Genomic DNA, 22,035 nt, shown 5'->3' on the forward strand with positions numbered 1-22,035 from the left:
ATATATATATATATTTTTTTTTTTTTTCTTGGCATTTTTTAAAAATTACTTATTAATTTGAGTTATATAAGCATTGTTACTAAAGTCGTTTGAGTAAATAATTGCCATCTTGTAGAGATCACTCTCCTTGGGGAGTGGATGGTTGTGAATATGTGTAATTTTCTGAACAATTTGCCGGACTTAATATTATCGAATATGAGGAGGTAGATGGCGAGTTAGAGAACGGAGGGACTTCGGAAATTAGATGCTCTGAAGGGTTTGGTTCTGCAGAATTATTGAGTTCTTCCATTTCTAATTCAAAAAGGCAGTTTTGAATACGGTTTCTTGCAATTATTTGATTCCGTTTGCCAAGTTTCCTGATTTGGGATGCAACCATTTGGCCGAAAACATGAAACTCATCTTTGCTAGTTAATACTTTAGCAGCAACATCCAGAAAATGGAACGCCTTCTCTTCTTTTTTTTCATCTTCAGATAATCCCCTTTTTAAATTTCTCTTTGATCTTAGACCATGTTCGTTTTCCGAAAGATTTGCGGGCTGAGATTTTTGAAATGTATTGGTCTCTATCAAACTGCTATTGCTAGTTGGAGACTCAGTTGTTGGTTCAGGTGCCATAGCCTCAACTGGAATATCCTAAAAAAATATTTCCTACTTTAAATTAACAAAAATTTTTTATGAACAAATTAATACTATGTAACTACTTAATCATCTATTATCGCTATATATATATTATGTGTGCGTCGCATTTACTATAGGGTTTATCAATTACATTATCGGCACATAATAAGCAGTTGTTCTATGAGAAAAGCTTTTTGAAAACGAGCAGATAAGCTGTTATTATTCTCAAAGAACTCACTGAACTTTTTCTTGGAGGGTATGGGTTTTTTCTAAACACTCCCACACGCACCAGCATATTATATTTACACTATCCACTTTGAGGTTGACCTTTCAGGGGCCCTTTTTAAGACGTCCCCAGCTGTAAATTCTTCCCTTCTGGTTTTGAATACACTCCCACACACACTCTGCTTACCACATGTTTACATTACATAAATTCTCGTCGGGAGGGAAGGTTGGGGTTTTCATCACGAAAAATACCTTCTGTTATATAACACACATATACACACATAACACACTTCTGTTATATATATATATATATATATATATATATATATCTTCTATACTCTCAGTAATGAGGCTTTTTGAATAGACGTCATAATCATCACCATCATCGCTTTTAGGGTCAGGAAAAGGGTGATCCTCATAGAAATCACTATTAAAATTGCCGATTTAACTGCATAAATACGGAAATTTAGTGGGGGGGGGGGTTCCCTGCCACATCAATAATTTTAAAAATTAAATTGAATTCTCGATTTTTGAAATATGGAATTCACTTGGAGATACGAAGCCCAGAAAATTAAAAATATGAATAATTAGCCGGATCTACTTTTGAGTTTGATATCCATGTAATAACATTGATTTCAACTTTTTATTTATATCTTCTCAAGCATGAAAATTAATGTCTCCGTATTGTCTTTTGATATTTATTTGCATAAATTCATATAGTTTAGGATGTTTTTAAAATTAGTTTTGGGCCCCGTAAAGTGCATCGAAAAAATTCCACAGCTTTAATTAAGCATTTTTGGAAGCTCAAACAGGCAGAAATAGATAACTTGAAGTTCAGGGGGAGGGAATCGAAATACCTTACACCCATAAAAAAGGGGGGGGGGGACTATTCATTTCTACGTTTCTTTAAATTTAGATTTATTTCTTTCATGAGTCGCGCAGGACGTCGCCATATTGGTTAACTTAGACACGGTTTGCATGTCCCTCAAAGAAAGAGGAAGATATCACGTGTTTCTAACAGCCTCATTGAAGAAAACCCGGGCAGCGCCGGGTATTATAGCTAGTATATATATATATATATATATATATATATATATATATAATCCTTTTTAAAAATTTTTTTTTTATATATTTATTTTTCTAGTTACCAGCTGAGGAGCAACAATGGAAAAAAATCTCCGATGAATTTGGTGCACGATGGAATTTTCCCCACTGCATAGGTGCACTGGATGGGAAACATGTCGTAATACAACGACCAGAGAATTCAGTGGGGGAATTCTATAACTACAAAGGAACCAACAGTATCGTCCTGATGGCTATTGTAGACGCAAACTACAATTTCATACATGTAAATGTTGGTTGCCAGGGACGAATTTCCGATGGAGGTGTTTTCAGAAACACCGAATTCTATAAAAGACTCGTGAACCACGATCTAAAACTGCCTCAAGACGAACCTTTATCTGGCCGCACAACACCAGTCCCTTACGTAATGGTTGCTGATGATGCCTTTTCTATGGTAGAGAACATTATGAAACCTTATGCAACTGATTTGAATCGAGGATCACCGAAAAGGGTGTTTAACTATAGGTTATCGAGAGCAAGACGCATTGTAGAAAATTCGTTTGGTTTACTTACATCTGTATTCCGAATTTTTCGGAAACCTATAGAAATTAAAATTGAGAGTACTGTAGTTGACATTGTACTGGCTTGCACATATCTCCATAATTTCCTCCGTTCCCAACCAGATGCAGCAAAATATTATTCACCTCAAGGGTGCTTTGATAATGAGGATGCCAGCACTGGAGAGGTAATTCCAGGATCTTGGCGACGCGTCACTGCAGGCGATAGTGGACTGAGTAATCTTCGTGTACTTCCACGGAATACAACAAGGAATGCAAAAGAAATCCGGGAAGAGTTTATGAACTATTTTATGTCAGCACAGGGTTCCATATCGCGTCAAAACAAATATTTGTAAAAATAATTTACACAGTAGTAGGCTAACTCCGTAACACAGGTTTTTCCGCAAGAATATTTGAACAGAAAAGAACAAATCTACTCGTATTTTGATATTTAATCCAACCATAAGATATTCAACATGTTTTCAACTTCTTATTTGATTCAATTTATTTTCTTTATTACCATTGATTCAAGTTGAACGAAATATTGAAATGAAACAGGTTGTGAAATAAATTTGAAAAATGTGCTAAAACCATAAGCAGATGTGCATTGAGGGCCTCCCGCCTGCTGTCTAGCCGCCTTTCTCCCGTAAAAATTTGGATTTAATTAACCACCAATTACTAAACTTTTCTGAACCCTCCAAAATTGCCGTCATGGGCTATAAGTCGCTTAGCCTCCTTCCCCCTCCCCCCATTCTGTAAATACTCCTGTGAATGTAAGAATTTTAAAAATCGATTTTGAATTTTATAATGTTATCTCTGTATATATAATTATTTTGTTTCAAAAGAATCATAAACTTCACACCCTGAACCAGGGTCCCAAGGTCAGGATCTTAGTAAATTCATAGTGAAAAGTGTAAGTACTGAAATAAAAATATATTGAAATTCATTCCGTACTTTGAAGTACTAGCAGCTTATCCCATGCGGTGCCATGAGCGAAATAATTATTTTTTACAGCTTTTTATGTTTATACAGTCGAGGATTCGATAATCTTATTTAACAAGTATTTTTGTATAACTTGTTTTTGTATGAACATGTTTGTTAGCATTTGTTTCTTGATTATTTTATTCATTCCAAATTTTTAATAAATTATTGAAATTATAACCTCTACTTACACGATTGCTTTCTTCTGTTACGCAGGGTATAATATCCACGGTATCCCTAGTTGACCTCGGGGTCAGCGAATCCAAAATAAACAACATCGATTTATAGGCAAACCACGAAGAATGGTATGTATCTTCGGCACCAGCACCACTCTTTTTTGAAATTTTCTTCTGGTGTTCCTTCGAAAAATAAGACCGTAAACATTTGATCTTGTTTTTCACGCTGTTGACACTCATGCCGTATTTGGAAGATAACACCATATAAGCATCGTTTCGCTTGGTTTTGTTCGTGTAGTCCTTGTTTTTTACGTCCCATAATGAATCAAGTTCCTTATAATCTTCTATAAACATTAGAGTATCTTCGGGAGACATCACGACACAAAAAAAAAAAAAAAAATACTTTCCAAGAAACCTAGTTGAAAGTGCAAGGAAATCCAAGGGTGCTGGAAACACGTGCGCTGCTACTAGCGACCGGAAACATGGCCGCCTTTCAACACGATTTAAGGCATGCCCCCATCACTGACGTCACGTTCCACCAAGCATGCCTACTTAGCGCAAAGAAAACGCACCAGTGAAGACATAGCTATTGGGTTGTAAAGATTAAAAAAAGGATGGAGAGAGAACTCATATAAAGGTGAAAAAAGATTTAATTATTTATTTCATTAATGCTGGAATAATTTCTTTCATAATTGCTTGAATTTTACTTCATTATTTCTTGAATTTTCTTTCATTAATTCTGGAATTATTTCCTTTATTAATTATTATTACTTTCATCAATTCTGGATTTGTTTCTTTCATTAATACTGAAATTATTTCTATCATTTATTCTGAAATTATTTCTGTCATTTATTCTGAAATTATTTCTCATTAATTCTGGAACTGTCTCTTTCATTAATTATGGAATTATCTTTTTCATTAACTTTATTATATCTTCCATTAATTTTATTATCTCTTTCATTAATTTTATTGTTATATCCTTCATTAATTTCATTATTATATCCTTCATTAATTTCATTATTATATCCTTCATTAATTTCATTATTATATCTTTCATTAATTCTTTTATTAATTTTGGAATTATCACTTTTATTAATTTTGGAATTATCACTTTTATTAATTTTGGAATTATCACTTTTATTAATTTTGGAATTATCACTTTTATTAATTTTGGAATTATCACTTTTATCAATGCTGTAATTATCTCTTACATTAATTCTAGAATATTTTCACCGATTAATGTTGAAATTATCTTTCTTTAATGCTGAAATTATAACTTTCATTAATTTTGAAATTATCTCGTCCATGCTGAATTTATTTTTTCATTTGTTGTTTTAAACTCCTATTTATGCCATAATAAAATAACGGGTGATCGTGTTTGTTTTTACCGAGTCACGTGATGTTCCGACGAAAGATGTTGGGGGGGGGGAGACACCGTTCTCACAGTACTGCCAAGGCGGAGACCGCTGACGTCATACTCTCTCCGGAGGCTTGATTTATATACTACTAGCTATAATACCCGGCGCTGCCCGGGTTTTCTTCAATGAGGCTTTTTTGGATCACGTGATATCTCCCTCTCTTTTTCTTGACGGACATACAAACCGTGTCCAAGTTAACCAATATGGCGACCTGTGCGATTCATGAAATAAACAAATCTAGATTTACACAGAAACGTAGAAATGAATATATATTTTTCTTTTTTTTTAAGGGGCGCTAGGTATTTCGATCCCCCCCCCCCCCTTGAACTTCAAGTTATCCATCTGTTTGTTCCAGCTTCCAAAAATCCTTAGTTAAAGCTGTGGAATTTTTCCGATGCCCTTATCACGGGCTCATAACTAATTTTAAAATATCCTAACCCACATGAATTTATGCAAATAAATATCAAAAGAGACAATATGGAGACATTAATTTTCATACTTGAGAATGATATTGCTCGAATATCCAACTCAAAAGTATAGGTTTGGCTAATTACTTCGTATTTACTTCTCCTGGGCTTCGTATATCTCTAAGCGAACTGAATATTTAAAAAATCGAGAATTCAATACAATTTTTAAAATTATTGATGGGGCGGAAAATCCCACTAATTTCCGCATTTCTACAGTAAAATCGACAATTTTAGCACTGATTTCTATGAGGATCACCCTTTTCCTGACTCTCAAAGCGATGCAGATGATGATTATGACGTCTATTCAAAAAGCCTCATTACTGAGAGTATATTGAAAATGTGGCAAACCATTATAAAGGCATAAACTATTATACATATACTAACAGGATTAAAGAAGTGACAAACCATTGTAAAGGCATATACACGTCTGAAACGCATTGCTAGGGAACCACGGTAACCAAAGTAAACGTTCGGAAAGTGATTGTTGAGGCCCAAAAACCATTGTTGCCGGACAGTTTTTTGCCCATTTGGGGCATTTGCCCTGGTCTGACGAAATTTTAAAGTAGCCTATCGTTCAAGTCGGGTCCCATTTGGTATATATGCAAAATTTGGTGACGATCGATCTAAAATTGTAGATTTGTATAGAGAACATACACACACACAGACACACAGACACACAGAAAATCAATTTTATATATATATATACTAGCTATAATACCCGGCGTTGCCCGGGTTTTCTTCAATGAGGCTTTATGAACCACGTGATATCTCCCTCTTTCTTTGAGGGACATGCAAACCGTGTCTAAAGATAACCAATATGACGACGTCCTGCGCGACTCATGAAATAAACAAATCTAAATTTAAATAAACATAGAAATGAATAGTCCCCTCCCCCCCTTTTTTTTTGATGGGTGCTAGGTATTCCGATTCCCTCCCCCTGAACTTCAAGTTATCCATCTCTGCCTGTTTCAGCTTCCAAAAATACTTAATTAAAGCTGTGGAATTTTTTCGATGCACTTTACGGGGCCCAAAACTAATTTTAAAAACATCCTAAACTATATGAATTTATGCAAATAAATATCAAAAGACTATACGGAGACATTAATTTTCATGCTTGAGAAGATATAAATAAAAAGTTGAAATCAATGCTATTGCATTGATATCCAACTCAAAAGTAGATCCGGCTAATTACTTCATACTTAATTTTCTGGGCTTCGTACCTCCAAGCGAATTCAATATTTCAAAAATCGAGAATTCAATTTAATTTTTAAAATTATTGATGTGGCAGGAAACCCCCCCCCCCCACTAAATTTCCGTATTTATGCAGTTAAATCGGCAATTTTAATACTGATTTCTATGAGGATCACAGTTTTCCTGACCATCAAAGCGATGATGGTGATGATTATGACGTCTATTCAAAAAGCCTCATTACTGAGAGTATTGAAAATGTGGCAAACCATTATAAAGACCATCATAAACTATTATACATATACTGGCAGCATTAAAGAAGTGACAAACCGTTGTAAAGGCATATACACGTCTGAAACGCATTGCTAGGGAACCACGGTAACCAAAGTAAACGTTCGGAAAGTGATTGTTGAGCCCCCAAAACCATTGTTGCCGGACAGTTTTTTGCCCATTTGGGGCATTTGCCCTGGTCTGACGAAATTTTAAAGTAGCCTATCGTTCAAGTCGGGTCGCATTTGGTATATATGCAAAATTTGGCGACGATCGATCTAAAATTGTATATTTGTATAGAGAACATACACACACACAGACACACAGAAAATCAATTTTATATATATAGATAGATATAGATAGAAGATTGGTGCTGCCATTTAATCTCGAAATTTCAGGCAACTCTAAGATGATGAAAGAGGGATAGGGAAAGTTCTTTGTTATTTTTTGGCATAAAATTCTTTTATGAGACGAAAATTTCGGTAACAAAATTCGTGCAGTTGCAATAATCGATTTTATGTAGAAAAAATAATTATTTCTTCGTACAAAAACAATCGGACAATATGGATGATCGAACAAATAAGTGAAGATACGGATTATGTGGTCTTCATATAGGGTTACCAGATCCAAAACTGAAAAAGGAGGACGCCTGGTGCGAACCTTAGGCAGTGCCGTCTTAACGCATGCTTCCCCCACCCCGGCCAATGCCCGAAGGTCCTCGAGAGAAGAGGTGCCTCGGAAAAACGAGACGTAGTTGAATTTTTCGAGAATTTTTCAGGTAGGGCCTTCAAAAACTCCGTTGGCTCGGGGGCCTATGATGTTATTACGACGATTCTCCCTGTCAGCCCTACCCTTGTGGGGTCATGGAATTCCAGTACTTGATTCCTTTACTTCTATTAATTTACATTAATAAAAACAAAAACTACCATAAAAAAAATTGAAAAATGATCAAAGTTATCGAATTGCAACGTATGTTTGACAAAGAGATGATGAAGAGCTTCAAAAGTATGTCAAAAACCTGATGTCTGTTCATTATGGTTCGAGCCACGATGAAGTGTCAGCAGCTGGACCACGCGCTAAATATTATTAATAATCTATGAATTTTGTAAAATTAATTTAAATGTCATTCCGTCTCAACGGATCGTGTTTGATTATGATCCAGACCATCAACGCGTTCCTGAAATAATGAAAAAATGAGAGTAATAGAAAAAAAAAATCCCCCTTCAAGATTTACTTCAGTAACTCGAAAAGTTTGTAAGTCGGGGAGCAACTGCATAAAAAAGTTTCATAGGGAGCCCCAAAAATTGTTTTTGCATTGGTCCGCAAAATTCTCGTAAGCCCGGACCTGTCTCCCATTTTTGAATTTGAATATTTCAGGGAATAATGCAGTTAAAAACATGTAATTTGTTTGTTGGGCTCAGAAGAGAAAGAGCAACAACTGTCTGATTGGAAGTTAGAGGACGGGTGGGAGGAAGGGATCGTATAAAAATCTTCATTTTTCATTTTGTGTACACTGTATTTTCATCCTCAAAACTCGTACAGGGTAACTTCTGGTCACATTTTGAGAATTTTTGAATTATAACCATACCACTACGACGAACGGTTGATGAGATAAAGACTGTAACAACACTCCAAGGAGAAACCATTGAATCTTAGAATGGCCATAATATTATCAACAGGCAGGGCCGCAAGTAGTGGGGGGGGGGGGGGGTGGGTAGAATGGTCTGGTACCCCGGGCGCATCACAAAAGGGGGCACAAATTTAACCATTCAGCCTATCCTTCAGCATTACGGGGGGGGGGTGCCTAAATGAGTAGTTACCCCGGCTAACCAAGTATTCAGTTGCCCTGCCTGCCAGTAGGTATCTTATTTCTGACGAATCACCGTTATATATTGGGTATTTTTTTCTTTTTAGGGGCCTTTCAAGTATTACGTAAGCAAATTTTTAGCCATTTTTGACCCCCCCCCCTCTTGTCAGCAAAATTTCGGCATCAACTCTGCCCCTCTGAATCCTAACTCATATTTTCATAAAGGGTGGTTGATGACGTAAGCATTATCCAAACCCCCCCCCCTCCTCCCTTGTCATCAAAAGTCAGCAAATCGGGAACCACGCCCCCTCCCCCATCGATGATGACGTAATACTTGAACGGCTCAAGTTTGTAATTTACACCTGGTAGCATTTCAATTGTGATTCATTTGTGTGTGTGTGTGTATGTACTCCCTCATCACTACTTTTATCCGCATGAAGAGAATAAAATTAATAAAACTGCTTGCTACCGCTTTTTGCGATGTTTATCACTATAAGAATGCGTATTTGGGAAGCTACAACTGGCATTTTCTCAATGAAACCATAATCACATTTACCCAAAAATAAACTAATTTGAAATAATAAAAAATTTTCATCCAGTACAGTAAATTGATGACATTGTGCCGCCTTCAAGCGCAGAATTTACATTGATTGAAAATAATTTATTCTATTTTTTTCACTGTATTCCTATTACGTTCATTTTGCTCTTTCGTTATTTTCATAAATTAAAAATTAATCAAATTAAATTCAAACATATTTATATACAAATACAACGCCCCAACAGGCAAATTGCCCAACGAGGTGGCTGACTTAAGAAGGATCCCTGAGCCATTTTTTGGAGGCCCTACCTACTACTTGCTACATCACACATGCACCCCCTCCCCTCCCCCGCGGAACCCCCAACGAATCGGTACATGCGGGAATGTGCGTGTACGTGTAGTTAAACTTGACGTGAAGTTTTTTTGTTTCTCTGTAATGCTTGTTATGTGTAGTGCTGCCATCTGCCACCAGTTTTTCCACTATGAGTGAAGTGTTGTGACTGAATGATTTATCGTTGTAGGGCTGTTGCTCTCTGTCGCGAGACTTTTTAACGGGGAGATCGGCTCGCATTTGCGCCTTGAAGTTGGGAACCACAGAAAACCAACTTCAGCGGACCACCACTGTGGGGTTCGAACCCGGATCCTCGCATCGCGAGTCCGTCACTATACTCACTCGACCACCACAGCTGCAAAGACAATTTTTGAATAACTATCTTCTAATGGGAAAAACGGGGGGGGGGAGTAGAAAATTATGTTTTATGGAATGTTTTATTTATGTTTTTATGGAAAAAAAAAGTTCACAAGAGGGGGCCACAGGAATGAGAAATGGTTGAAAGGGGGGGGGGGCCATGGACAAAAAAAGGTTGAGAACCACTGTAGTAACCTACCTTAATTATCCCACAATTAATTACAATAGTATCTTCCGTTTTTTCCGTACCATTTGTAATTTTCGTTCTTTGTTTGACTGATTTCCCCCATACACAATCTTCCAGACGTATTTGCTTGAGTTTATTTTGCACATGTAAATAGTTTTTATACTTTGTAATCCTTATTTTGTGTTTACTTATCTTGTTTTTACTAATTTATACTCCGTAATCCTATGTTTTTAATAATGTCGCAGCTCCATTGTAATTGCCATCACATTTGTGTTGTCATGGGTTCATGCAGCCAAACAAATAAAGATTTGATTGATTGATATTTTCAATACAAAATTCGATGGCAAATGTTGTTGTAGGGCTTGAACCAATGTTGATAAGGCAATGGAAACAGGATAAATGGAGATAAAACGCGTTATGCCCGCATTAATCCTGTTTTTCCTCTTTCTCCGTTTTTGAATTCAAATAGCTCAGTGAGTATTGTACTTTGAAACGTGGATTTCTTTTGCTGTCATCAGGAGAGACTGGGCAAAAATTTTCAATTTGATCTTTGGGCCTGTGGCAATGTAAAAAGGTTTTTTTTTTTAATTTTTATTTAAACCAACTATACAACATCTTACAACATGAATGACGTATTCTGAGTTCTACGCGTCTCTTAATTGGAAGAATGCCTCTAGTAAAACGCGATGCTTGCTAGCAGCTATGCACCTTGTGTATATAACATCATTTAAAGTACTACGATGGTGAATACAGTATATACATATGGAACACTGGTATTATGCTAATATAGGCATCAGAAAGGGAAGCCCATGGTCAAACAAATTATTATTTCAATGATATTTACTTTCTAATTTTACCCATCAAGATGACTAAATACACGCTTTTGTGGATTTTCATTTAATTTAGCAACCGTGAAAAAACAGCAGGTAAACATTGAACACGATACTTACATGGAATGTAAAATTCAGGCATTCGTCATTTTCATTTCAAAACATGGGAAACAGATGGCAGCAACAGAGTGCCAGGAAGCAAGCTAATGGTAACAACATGAATATGTTGTTACATACGCACACGTTCCTTCATCGGTAGTTCTCCAACCATGAGACGAGACTTGGCCGCAGCACATTATGTCACGCCGGACGTTTCTATTATTTTCCAGAAGGACTGACGTATTGGCAGATATAGACTTGAAAGTCTGGGCGTGGGGGAAGGGGGGGGGGTCATGATAATGTCAATTAATATATATGCGCAAATTCATTAGATCAATCGACAGAGCAGCAAAGTTCATTTCGTGAGAGTGTTATTGCACGATATTCTTATTCCCTCGATAACACGGAAATACAGTGGAACTTCCCCTAACGGACACTCGTCATAAAAGGACACCTCCCGTTAGATGACACTTTTCTGATTCCCGGTCCCGTGGAATAGGGCTTCAATGTATTTCCCTCCTCATCGGCTGACACTCTCGATAGCGGACAATAGTATCAGGCAAACTCGTAATTTTTTTTTTTCGAAACTCTAATTTATTAATTTTTTGTCATAAACCGAGAAATTATCATATTCAGGCAAGATTATGTTTAATCCCAAAACTCTCGTGTTGGTAAATATGATAGACCGTCAGTCAATTACTTGATTTACTGAACATAACTATGGTCCAGGATGCTGATTCGAAATAGTAATGTCGATTTTTGTTTGTTGATAACGTGTGAAGAAAGCCAACACTACAAGATTGATAATGTTGTTATGAATGGTTTCATCTTCACACTTATTTTGATTCCATTTCTATTGCAAAATATGTCTAGTACAAGTATATCATGCACGGGTAAAAATAATTGTTTGGTTTAATGAACAGAAGAAAGGTTAAGTTTTTCCATATTTATCAAACTTTATTTGGGAATTATGCATTGATCGCCGGTGTACGTGATAAATGTAGTGAAATTTAATTGAACTTTCTTCATCGAGGCAATTGGTGATTATGCATAACCACCTGTGTATCACTTTTAGAGAGAGTAGCATACATACTTTAACATTAAAATGTACTGAAACTACACAATTGCGACCGAAGCCAAGCGTCGTATACACAGGGTTCTACTGTACATCGTACCTCCCGATTAGCGGACGAAATTTTTTAGTCCCATGAGTGTCCGTTATCGAGAGATTCTACTGCACTGGTAACACTGCAATATCCCTATTCCATGCTAGATGCAAAGGGAAATAGTACAGGAAAAAAATGAAATAACTTAAACTGTCTTAGAATTTTAAATACAGTATATTTCACGTTCACCAGACGATTGGAAATGAGATTTCAAATTTGAATGTCTCGCGTCACCCTCACTCGATCTCGAGACACTTCGGTGTCACCTAAAAGTGAGGCGGCATCGTGGCATATGTCGTTTTCGTTCTCATTTTTAGGTAAACATTATATTAGGTAAATTTGATCACTCAACCCCAGACTGAAATCATGGCATCACAGTGTGTCATGCCTCCTTTGATTCTACTGTTTTGTGGCGATTATTCTACGCAACTCCATCAGAGATTCAATTGAAGTATTCTCTAGTTTCTGTATCTTTCTGTAATGTTGTCCATTTTGCAACATGAATTTTTTTTGTGTGTGTTTCTATTCGAAATTTAACTTTTTTCACCTATTGACAAATTTTATTAATTCTATATAAAAATTTACTGTAATTGTTAATTAACATATTGTTGGAATTAAAATTTTAAGATGAAAATAATAGTTATTCAGTATTACTTTGACACGTACATGCAAAGAATGTGAAAATTATTGAAATGTAGAAAACACGAGAGTGTTAAACCTCTTCACTGGATGGCGCTAAGATGTATAAATGGAGAAATATCCAAAATAATAATGTGATACTAAGCAGTGATTCAGAACTAGGGGCCCACTAGCGACCCTGAAATATTCTCGGGGTAGGGGAGGCTACTGGTAGACATCAAATGGAAAGGGAGCCATGACAAGTGATTAAATGCTGTCTTCCGCCCCACGTGATTCACATAATGGTGGGGTTGACAGGGCTCTAATCTGGGACATTTTTTTTCCACACTATAACTTCACTATACAGCGGCCCGTGAAAGATTCCAGACTAGGGATCGTGCTGCGGGGGAGGGGGGGGGGCATGGTTAGCCTCTCACAGGTCCGGATAATGTAGAAGAAATTGTTCTATTCCCTTAAAATACAGTGTGATCATGAATATACACAACTATTTGCCCCTTCCGACACAACGCCCTGGTTCCAGTTTTTTTAATGAAATTTTTTGAGCGATATAAATTTGCTCGGAAATAGATAAAATAAGTGGAAAATTTTTCACACATCTGGATATTAGGGCCGTGGATGGGGCCACGAGGAAAAGAAATGTGGTCCTAAAGGCGAAAAAGGAAAAAAGAAACGCAGCATAAACATCGTAAAGAGGGCAGCTCTTACCAAACGCGGGCCAGGTGCGGATCCAAGTTAACGTCCCGGGAAGGGTGATTTATTACGTCATTTCGTTGGATCATCTCATATTTTATTCGAAAGACTAATTTTTTCCATATTTAGTGTTTCCTCAAAGAATGCGGCACGGCTTCTGGGGGCGTCACCAACCTTTTTCGGTAGTGTCTGTCTTCTTGGTGGCCATTTTTTTTTTACATAATGGTTTTGTCTATCTCTGCTGTCCCACAAGTACAAGAAATAGCAAAATTTGGTATATCCTAGTTGAAGACCGAGTACAAAAGCAATGACTTTCAAATCTCCGCAAAAGTGCCAGGCATGTCTTTCATACTGAACCGTCCGTAATAAAACTTTCATGTCTCCTTCATGTGGGCCCCGTAAGCGATGGGAATGGAGGGGTTTTCGTTGCCATTGTGCAAAAGTAACTGCTTTCAAGCTGGTTTTAGAGGAATCTATGAATAACCTCCACTCTATGGGATTATACTGATGCCTCAATGCAACGTTCAGAGCATCGACATCATTGCAATAGACTAAGTCGTCTTCCTTCGAAAAAAGGTGCGCAAATTGCTTTGGTCGAGGAGCAAATCTAGGACAGTTTGGTCAGGAATTCCCTAGAAAGGGTGAAAGGGACTCGTAATACCCTTGTCCCCATGACTAGCACATGATCAGAGGTATCTCAAAAGAATCTTGATGTACTATTCCATAATATTTACTCAGAGATGAGGCAAGTTTTAATATTCATAATACCCATTATTAGGCTAAAAATGTTGATCTTCTAAGTATAGAGTATTATCCCATTAACTGCCAAAACTTTTGGCCGGATAGATTATACATATGCGCAAAAAGTTGTAAACGTAAAGCACGTAAAATTCCAAAATCCGCAAATAGGGATCGTGGCAGCTAATGGGTTAAGGCTGGTTCGGCTAACCCACAACAATGGAAAATGCAATTGCGGAAAACTGGTGCCTGATGGACGATTTCTGACGACGGATTCAGAATCAGCATCGAAAAATACGTAAGAAACAGTACTCAACGTCCAAGAAACAAAAACCTTGTTTACCAGCTACTCTCTACCAGTGTGACGTTTGCCTGAGTGTGTGTCTCAAAAACGTCGTTCATCTTGAGTACATGTGAAAATACTCGGAGGCGAAAGACACCATTAATCGACACATTCGCAACATATTGCCGGCTGATATACTTCGAGCTACTGTAGAGAACGTGATATTGCCTTTCATCTGGTTGCCAATCGTGTGGAGGTCTGCTCAATGAATAAGTAATGTCAGGATTAATATGTAAAATGTCAGACCTTTATATATATTTCTCTATAAAGTCTCATGACCTCCTCTATTGTATTTCTAAGATTAGAAACTTTCGATCCAATATTTCTCATTTTACAGTGATTTTTAACCATTTACTTAATACCCTTTGAATTGCCATATCTGTTTGTTCAATGAAGTACAAAGACATTATTCAATTTTTAGCAGGACCAAATTGAGGGGAAAGTGTTCACATGCATTTAAAGTAGAGTCTAGATTATCCGGCCTAAAATGTGGTGGAAAGGCAGGCCGGATAACAAAAAAAGACGGATAGGCCTGAGTTCTATACATGTTCACTTCCTACCACCCACGCATGCCATTAAAAACACCCTTTTTATACCAAAACCAGTTCAGAAGTAATGAAATGTTACTTATATTTTCTAACCTACAGGCCAGTATTTCATAAACGTTTTGTAGTGTACTGTTCTGTACTATAGCGTAATTAGGACTTTCTTAGGGAAAGAGTCGAGTTTTCCCATTGCTTCGTTTTTTACTAGATAAATACACTGTAATCTCGGCTCTGACACCCCCAACCCCATCCTTCTCCTGGCGTACGCCTATGATATTGTAAACTTTTCAAAAATTCAATACAGAAAAAGGTCCAAATATTGTACACATTTTAAAATATAAATTTGATTATGCATAATCTAATTGCATTTTTTCCCTACAGTATGGATACTGTTAATCTTCCAAAATAAATAAAATATCAGTGTAGACTTAATTCTAACGAAAATTATTCAAATTAAATTTTACGGTTGAATGATAAATGATTACACACAAATTGGTAACACTTGGGATGCTTTTGACAAAGTAAATTATTAATAATTATTATATCGCGGAGAATCATTGTTATGTAACTAGCCTGGATAGTTGAGAGTCAATTGTATTGAAAAATCAACTTTGCAAAATATCTGGATTTCTCAATGCTGAAATAAGGGACTTTGCCATCACCGCTTAAATGTTATAAAGCAAAGATGATGATGACGACCACCCAGTAAATAGAACTGTGCGGCTTATGCAATGTATTGAGGTTTCAAAATTGTGAAGAAGATACTGTTTTACTGCACTTCTAAAGTAAAAGGAAAATAATTTCAAGAAAAATTGATTGATATTAATTTATATTGAAAGAAGTTCGAAAAAAAAGGATTTTTGCAGGAAATTTGGGGATAGGAAAAGTGACAAAATGTACAGGGTGATCCAAAAATCAGTAAACATCTAAAAGCCCAATAATTCATGGAATGATATAGGCAGATTGATAGAAATTGATTCTAACTCTGGTTTCCAGCATCTGTGCAAAAGTTTTAACCCCCCACCCCTTCCAAAGAGCTCATGGTGGGATTCCAAACGAGCTAGAAAAAAGCCGAGGAAGGTGTATTTAAGGTACGTCAGTAAGTATGTATAAGTATGTATGTATTTACGTGCATTGCTCATCAGAAAGAAATTTTCTTAAAATCGGGAAAATACATGATAGTAAATTATTGGAATGCTTAATACTGAGAATATTGGGAAGAGAAATTTCTTCTGGAAACAAACGTGGGATTTTACTCAAACCTTAAAAAAAGTAGTTACAAAAATGACCAACAGATGATGCTGAACAGATTTTTAATATAACTATAATTACTGTATATCATATATTAATTGGTAACAAATACAGTACATTGTAATGCTAATTCCCGATTTTATTATCAGATGAGCCGCTCTCTCTACCTCTGTGTAATAGACATTTTTGAATTTTTTTTTTTTAAATGTTTTAATGAAATCCCCATGTGTCGTTTGCAGTATGTGTCAATTCCTATCCCTCTACGTGCATAATTTGGTGAATTAAGGAATTTTCAAATGTAACTGACTTTTGGATTAGCCTTATATTTTATGTAATACTACTACTTCACCAAACACCAACTCTGGCCATATCGCTATATTGCAATTTACAGCCATTAATGAGATGGGTTGGAAATAAAGGCGCTGTCTATCGGTGGTCGCCTCAAGTTCGATACGGATTCGAACCCGGGACCGTGACAGTTGCTGTCACTAAGCACTGTGGTAGATGAACATCTATCATCACGCCACTCGGGCGTTCTACGTAATATAACTGACATCAGTACTAAATTTTACCGGCAGATAGCACTGCTGAAACCTTCACTGATTCAGTGAATAACTATATTCGATTCCCGTTTAAACAAATACCGATATAGGGGAAAAAAATCTCGTTTTAACAGAAATTTTTCTAATCCCCCAGATAAGTTTACATAATAACAATGTAAAAATTTGAAATTCATTTGTAACGAAATTTCACTATTACGAAGTGATCTCTCCGGTCTCTGAGAGTTCATTATAAGGGGATTCGACTGCATATACAGGGTGGTAGGTAACAAACAATACGCACACGACATTATACTGACGAACCGTAGATTCTATAGGCATAATTCCAGTTAGATAAAGTATACAAAGAACGTGTAGAACCAGAACCGCCTAGAGATAGGAGGCCTCCACAACCAGCTTATGACGTCAGTAAGCAGTCCATTTTCCCTCAGAATATTCAGGGAAAAAAAATTCCCTGCTCGTGCCAGCATCATCGTTGTGAGGAAAAGAAATGATCGGGTTCAGAATTGGCGATTTCTATGCCCCACATCCAATCACCATGCGGTATTTGTGAGCCAATCAGGAAGATTCTACGCCAAAATAAGAAGAAACGAGATGCTGTGTTCCAAAATGTGGCAAACTTGCTAGGTAGTTGCTGAATGACGTTTATGGCAAACAGTACAGAGGCCTTCTATCTCTAGGAGGGGATGGTAGAACTCATACACATCATTCATGTTGCAAGGGGTTGTTGTTATTGAAATAAGATAAAAAATAATAATATTTTTATACCGTCCCCGTGCGCCCAAAAATCCAATTAGAAAGTCGTTGCCCTGTTTCTCCTGATGCCAACAAAAACAAAAATTCCCACGTTTTTAAGAGCAATATTCACTGCTAACTCTTTTCCAAATTGGATACCTCAAATTGAGGGAAAAAATAAAGATATGCAAGGATTTATAGATAATTTCGAGATTAACTCATCAATTTCGCAGGGTTCGAAAATTACGTCAGTCTGATACAAGAGCGAAGAAGCTCAACACGGAGGTGTACGTCTCAGGACATGTCCTGACAGATGCCGATATTCCCACGGTATCTGCATCGTATGGCGGAGGTGGCCTCGAACGGTATCTGCGAAACATAACAGGATTTTGCATACGGAAAGATATTGTTATATCAATAAGAAAGAAAAATAAGATTAGATCTGAGTTTAAATGTTATCTACTCGAAGCCAGACGGTCTTTTTGGGCAGTGGACGCGACTGCTGTGTGCAAAGTGCCCAAAAGTATTCACGGCGGAAGTAATAGCCGCAAGTCGCAAAGACCATGTCAAAGAAACGGGAGTGTTTGGTATTTTCGCTGTTGTTCTTTTCAGCGGTCGTCGCAGTATGTTGCGGTGCCGTGATCAAGGATGAAAAATCCCAGGATTCTGATGATGCTTCGTTGGAGAGCGTTGAAAGTAAGTTTGAAAGATGTTATTCAATAACCTGGTCGTTGGTTTGAAGTTCCGAGAACTTACCTTTTATATCATTGGCTCTACAATTGTGTAGCTTTGTCTCAAATTTTGATTAAAAAAATATCATTATTCAAAATTCCTTTTTTCATGTACAATGTGCTGAATGGTGAAGGTTTTGATTGGATGCGATGTTCTTGAGGATCTTTTTTTTATCTGAGTGAGTGATTACTGTTAGCGTACAGTGGAATAGAAGCCACATACATAAATGCAGCGAAATGTCAAACAATAAAACCAGAAATAGGCCTACTTAAGGTTTCGAGTTCCGCGGACCACCTTTACCAATAAAATGTGGCCACGTAGAAATTTAAAAAGTAATAAACTTTAAATGATATAGGCCAGATCCATCTGTGGAGAAAATTTCTTAAATTTCAGATCAATAATGAGTTAACTAATTTGCAAGTTGGTGTACCACGTTACACCTGAATTTTGAAAATCCCTCTAAACTTTTCGCAGTGTCATATCAATCCATTGGCAATCAACTCTGACACAACATTTGCCGAACCTGTGATTTCACAGTTTCAAAAAACACACAATACTTCACCACATGGCGTTTGAATATCGTTTGAATCTTTAACAACATCGTCCATGTGAGAGAAAGATATTTATTCTCCATATATACAAAGAGCTAAGATTTTCTATTACCATTTCAGCTCTTAAAAGTTGAATTTTTTTTTAAATTGGACTGAGAATACTACACATAAAACATAAAAGTAACATTAAGATGGCACAGACACTCTGTGACCCCATATGATGATAACCTATATATATCTATATATTTCCTATATATACATATATTTAGAGTTGCAACCGCTGAAGTGATGAATATGAAATTTGGTCACTAGTTTCATTTCATGAAGTAAACAACCACTAAGAAAGTGTTTTTCGAAATTTTACCCATAAGGGGGTTCGAATGTAAAATACAGAAATCACGTTCCGCCGAAATCACTGAAGCTATAAATGTGAAATTGGATCAATACTTTTTTTTTATAATGAGAAACTCATTGAACAGAAATATTTCGGAATTCAAAATACAAGGGGTTCGGGGGGATGGGGGGTGGGGAAGGGGTGTTTCAGAAGTTATACGGCGCAATCATCGCTCAGTCCAAACAGCATAAGCATAAGCTATAAAAAAACAACTCAAAATTCTATGTTTTGAGACATATACATATTAAAGTAGTAGCATTACCGTATAGTCTGAAATAATGGATGGATTTAGAATGCTGAGTCTCTTCTCTCTCACAAAATGTAAAAAATAAGATCTAAACGATAACTCAAACAATTCTCAGGACACCGATACTTTAAAAATGCCTCGGGCACTGCGTCTAGTTGGAGTGGCCTTTAGAAAACGTATGCATATCATTTGGACGGTGCGTGTTTTTTGAAGACGTTCCATTCTTTTCTGCATATAGGCACTTACTAAGGTCCTTGTTTGTTTCCCCCGCGGGGAATCGAACCCACGTCCTTTCACTTTCCGGGTGAACGCCCTAGACCACTAGACTACAGAGGCAACGGATCTCGCAATCTTTCCTTGGAGCTCGTGTGCACTGAACGGGACCGTACATGGACGGTCGGACCTAACTCAGGCCAAAGCTCGCAATTGCTGACAATGCCACCAGATGGCGACTTATCCGAGGATGTTGTTACTCTCCGCTATGCATCTGTGGCATTGTCAGCAATTGTGAGCTTTGGCCTGAGTTAGGTCCGACCGTCCATGTACGGTCCCGTTCAGTGCACACGAGCTCCAAAGAAAGATTGCGAGATCTGTTGCCTCTGTAGTCTAGGGCGTTCACTCGGAAAGTAAAAGGACGTGGGTTCGAATCCCCGCCGGGGTAGTTAAAATATTTCTCTCTTTCAAAAATATATCTTCGCATCAGCCAGCTATTAAAAAAAACTTTGTATGGGCAGCGGAGAGTGACATCATCCTCGGATAATAGGCACTTGTAATCAATTTGTCTTGATTAGTTTGAGATGAACGCAGTCACCAATGGTATTTTTTTAATCCGAAATAATCATTTCCATGGCAAAGATATCAAAGAAAGTCGATAAATGCTTTCCTTCCAATTACAGAACTTCAAGGATGCGTTGGTAACCCTTGCCTAAACGGTGGGACCTGCACTAAAGATGAAAGAACTAAACCGTATTATGTTTGCAAATGTCCGCAAACACATAACGGACCTATATGTCAATATGGTGAGTTGAAACCGAGTCTTTCTTTGAGAGTAAATGCACAATATACTTTTTTACAAAAAAAAACACGAAGCATCCCTATAAGTAATCCGATCGAATTCCGCATGCGCAGATTCCGTTATATGGAGGCCCTGGAGGGCCAAGGTGCATGAATACGAGGCAAGATCATGCACCTCCCGGAAAAGCGGAAGAATGACTTTAGTACCCGAAGAGACCTTTTTGAAAGTGAAACTGAGTATTATATTCGATTTTCTGACCACCGCTGAACAATGTTTAGAAAACCTAAGCCGCTCGTCAATGAGAATTCCCAAATCGGTGACCATAGTTGCATCCATGATCGTGACACCATTTAACTAGTAAGACTTGTCATTCTTCCTCTTACGTATTATTTAATGCTATTTTCGGCTGTGGTTACATAACTATATAATTTTAGCTTTTTTTTTAAAATTAATTCAAAACTGAACTAAAGAAAAGCGACAATATTTTCCAAAAATTTGGTGAAAAGAAGTATATAGTTAGTTCACTTATTGGTTTTCGCAGGAACAACAGTAAAATTTAGGCACACCATGCTAATAACACTAGGTACAAATGCAAACAACCCGTGAAATATTTTAGTTATTAATGGTATGTTTTCCCAATTGAAAGGAAAAACAAGTACGACCGCTAATCGACGAACTTTTTCAACGCTAGTTTCGTATGACAAATTTTGCAAGTAAAAGCCAAAAGATGAGGTGTCAAAATATCGGTATGATTCATACTCTTTTTTAATGAACGAAAAATTCCCTTTTTATCATATCAATTTTCCTAAATAATCAGTCGACATGTTGGGATGTTTTTCCCCCCATCTAGCACCCTCAAAAATACTCTCCTGCACCTCCGGTTAAGTACTACTGGTAAAGATTGTATTACCTCACTATTATTACCTGATGCGGAGAGTTCACAAGATAATTTCGAACATCACATTCAAATTTTTAAATACAATTTAGTACAGGAAATAGAAATTCGAAGTATTACATAGTGACGGAAAACAGAAGAGCTAGAAATATTCTTGGCCATCCTTTTTTTTTTGGTTTTTGGCAGAAGTCGGTGCTTGCCGTTTGAATCCTTGCCACAACGCAGGCACATGTATAGAAGGTGCGGGAAATACCTTCACTTGCCGATGCCCAGCGCCTTACACTGGACCCACATGTCAAGATGGTAAGTATCGAACCATTTTTTTCCCTTATTAGGTGGCTGAATTATCACCCTTCTTTTAAATCAGTATTCCCTAATCTGTGTTCGGCCTGAAACACTCTAGGTGTTCCACGAAGAGATCTGGA

At 37.1% G+C, this 22,035-nt stretch overlaps 1 protein-coding gene across 4 annotated transcripts in view; it reads left to right on the forward strand.

The window, feature by feature from the left end:
- Nucleotides 1-18,008: 18,008 nt before the first annotated feature.
- Nucleotides 18,009-22,035, forward strand: part of LOC149081476 (uncharacterized) — a 30,764-nt gene continuing 26,737 nt past the window's right edge. Inside the window, exons 1-3 of one of the 4 annotated variants that reach the window (XM_089238402.1) lie at nucleotides 18,027-18,472; nucleotides 20,597-20,719; nucleotides 21,797-21,913. In XM_089238402.1, the coding sequence (XP_089094528.1) occupies nucleotides 18,340-18,472; nucleotides 20,597-20,719; nucleotides 21,797-21,913 (373 nt within the window). In that variant the 5' untranslated portion in view covers nucleotides 18,027-18,339. Of the gene's footprint in view, nucleotides 18,473-20,596; nucleotides 20,720-21,796; nucleotides 21,914-22,035 lie in introns of all 4 variants that reach the window. The other 3 variants (XM_089238403.1, XM_089238404.1, XM_089238405.1) reach the window with 3 other exon arrangements.

The sequence above is a fragment of the Pholcus phalangioides genome, unplaced genomic scaffold, assembly GCF_987345545.1.
Source record: "Pholcus phalangioides strain wild (caught in Gottingen) unplaced genomic scaffold, Ppha-v1.0 ptg000010l_1, whole genome shotgun sequence".
NCBI lineage: Eukaryota > Metazoa > Arthropoda > Arachnida > Araneae > Pholcidae > Pholcus > Pholcus phalangioides.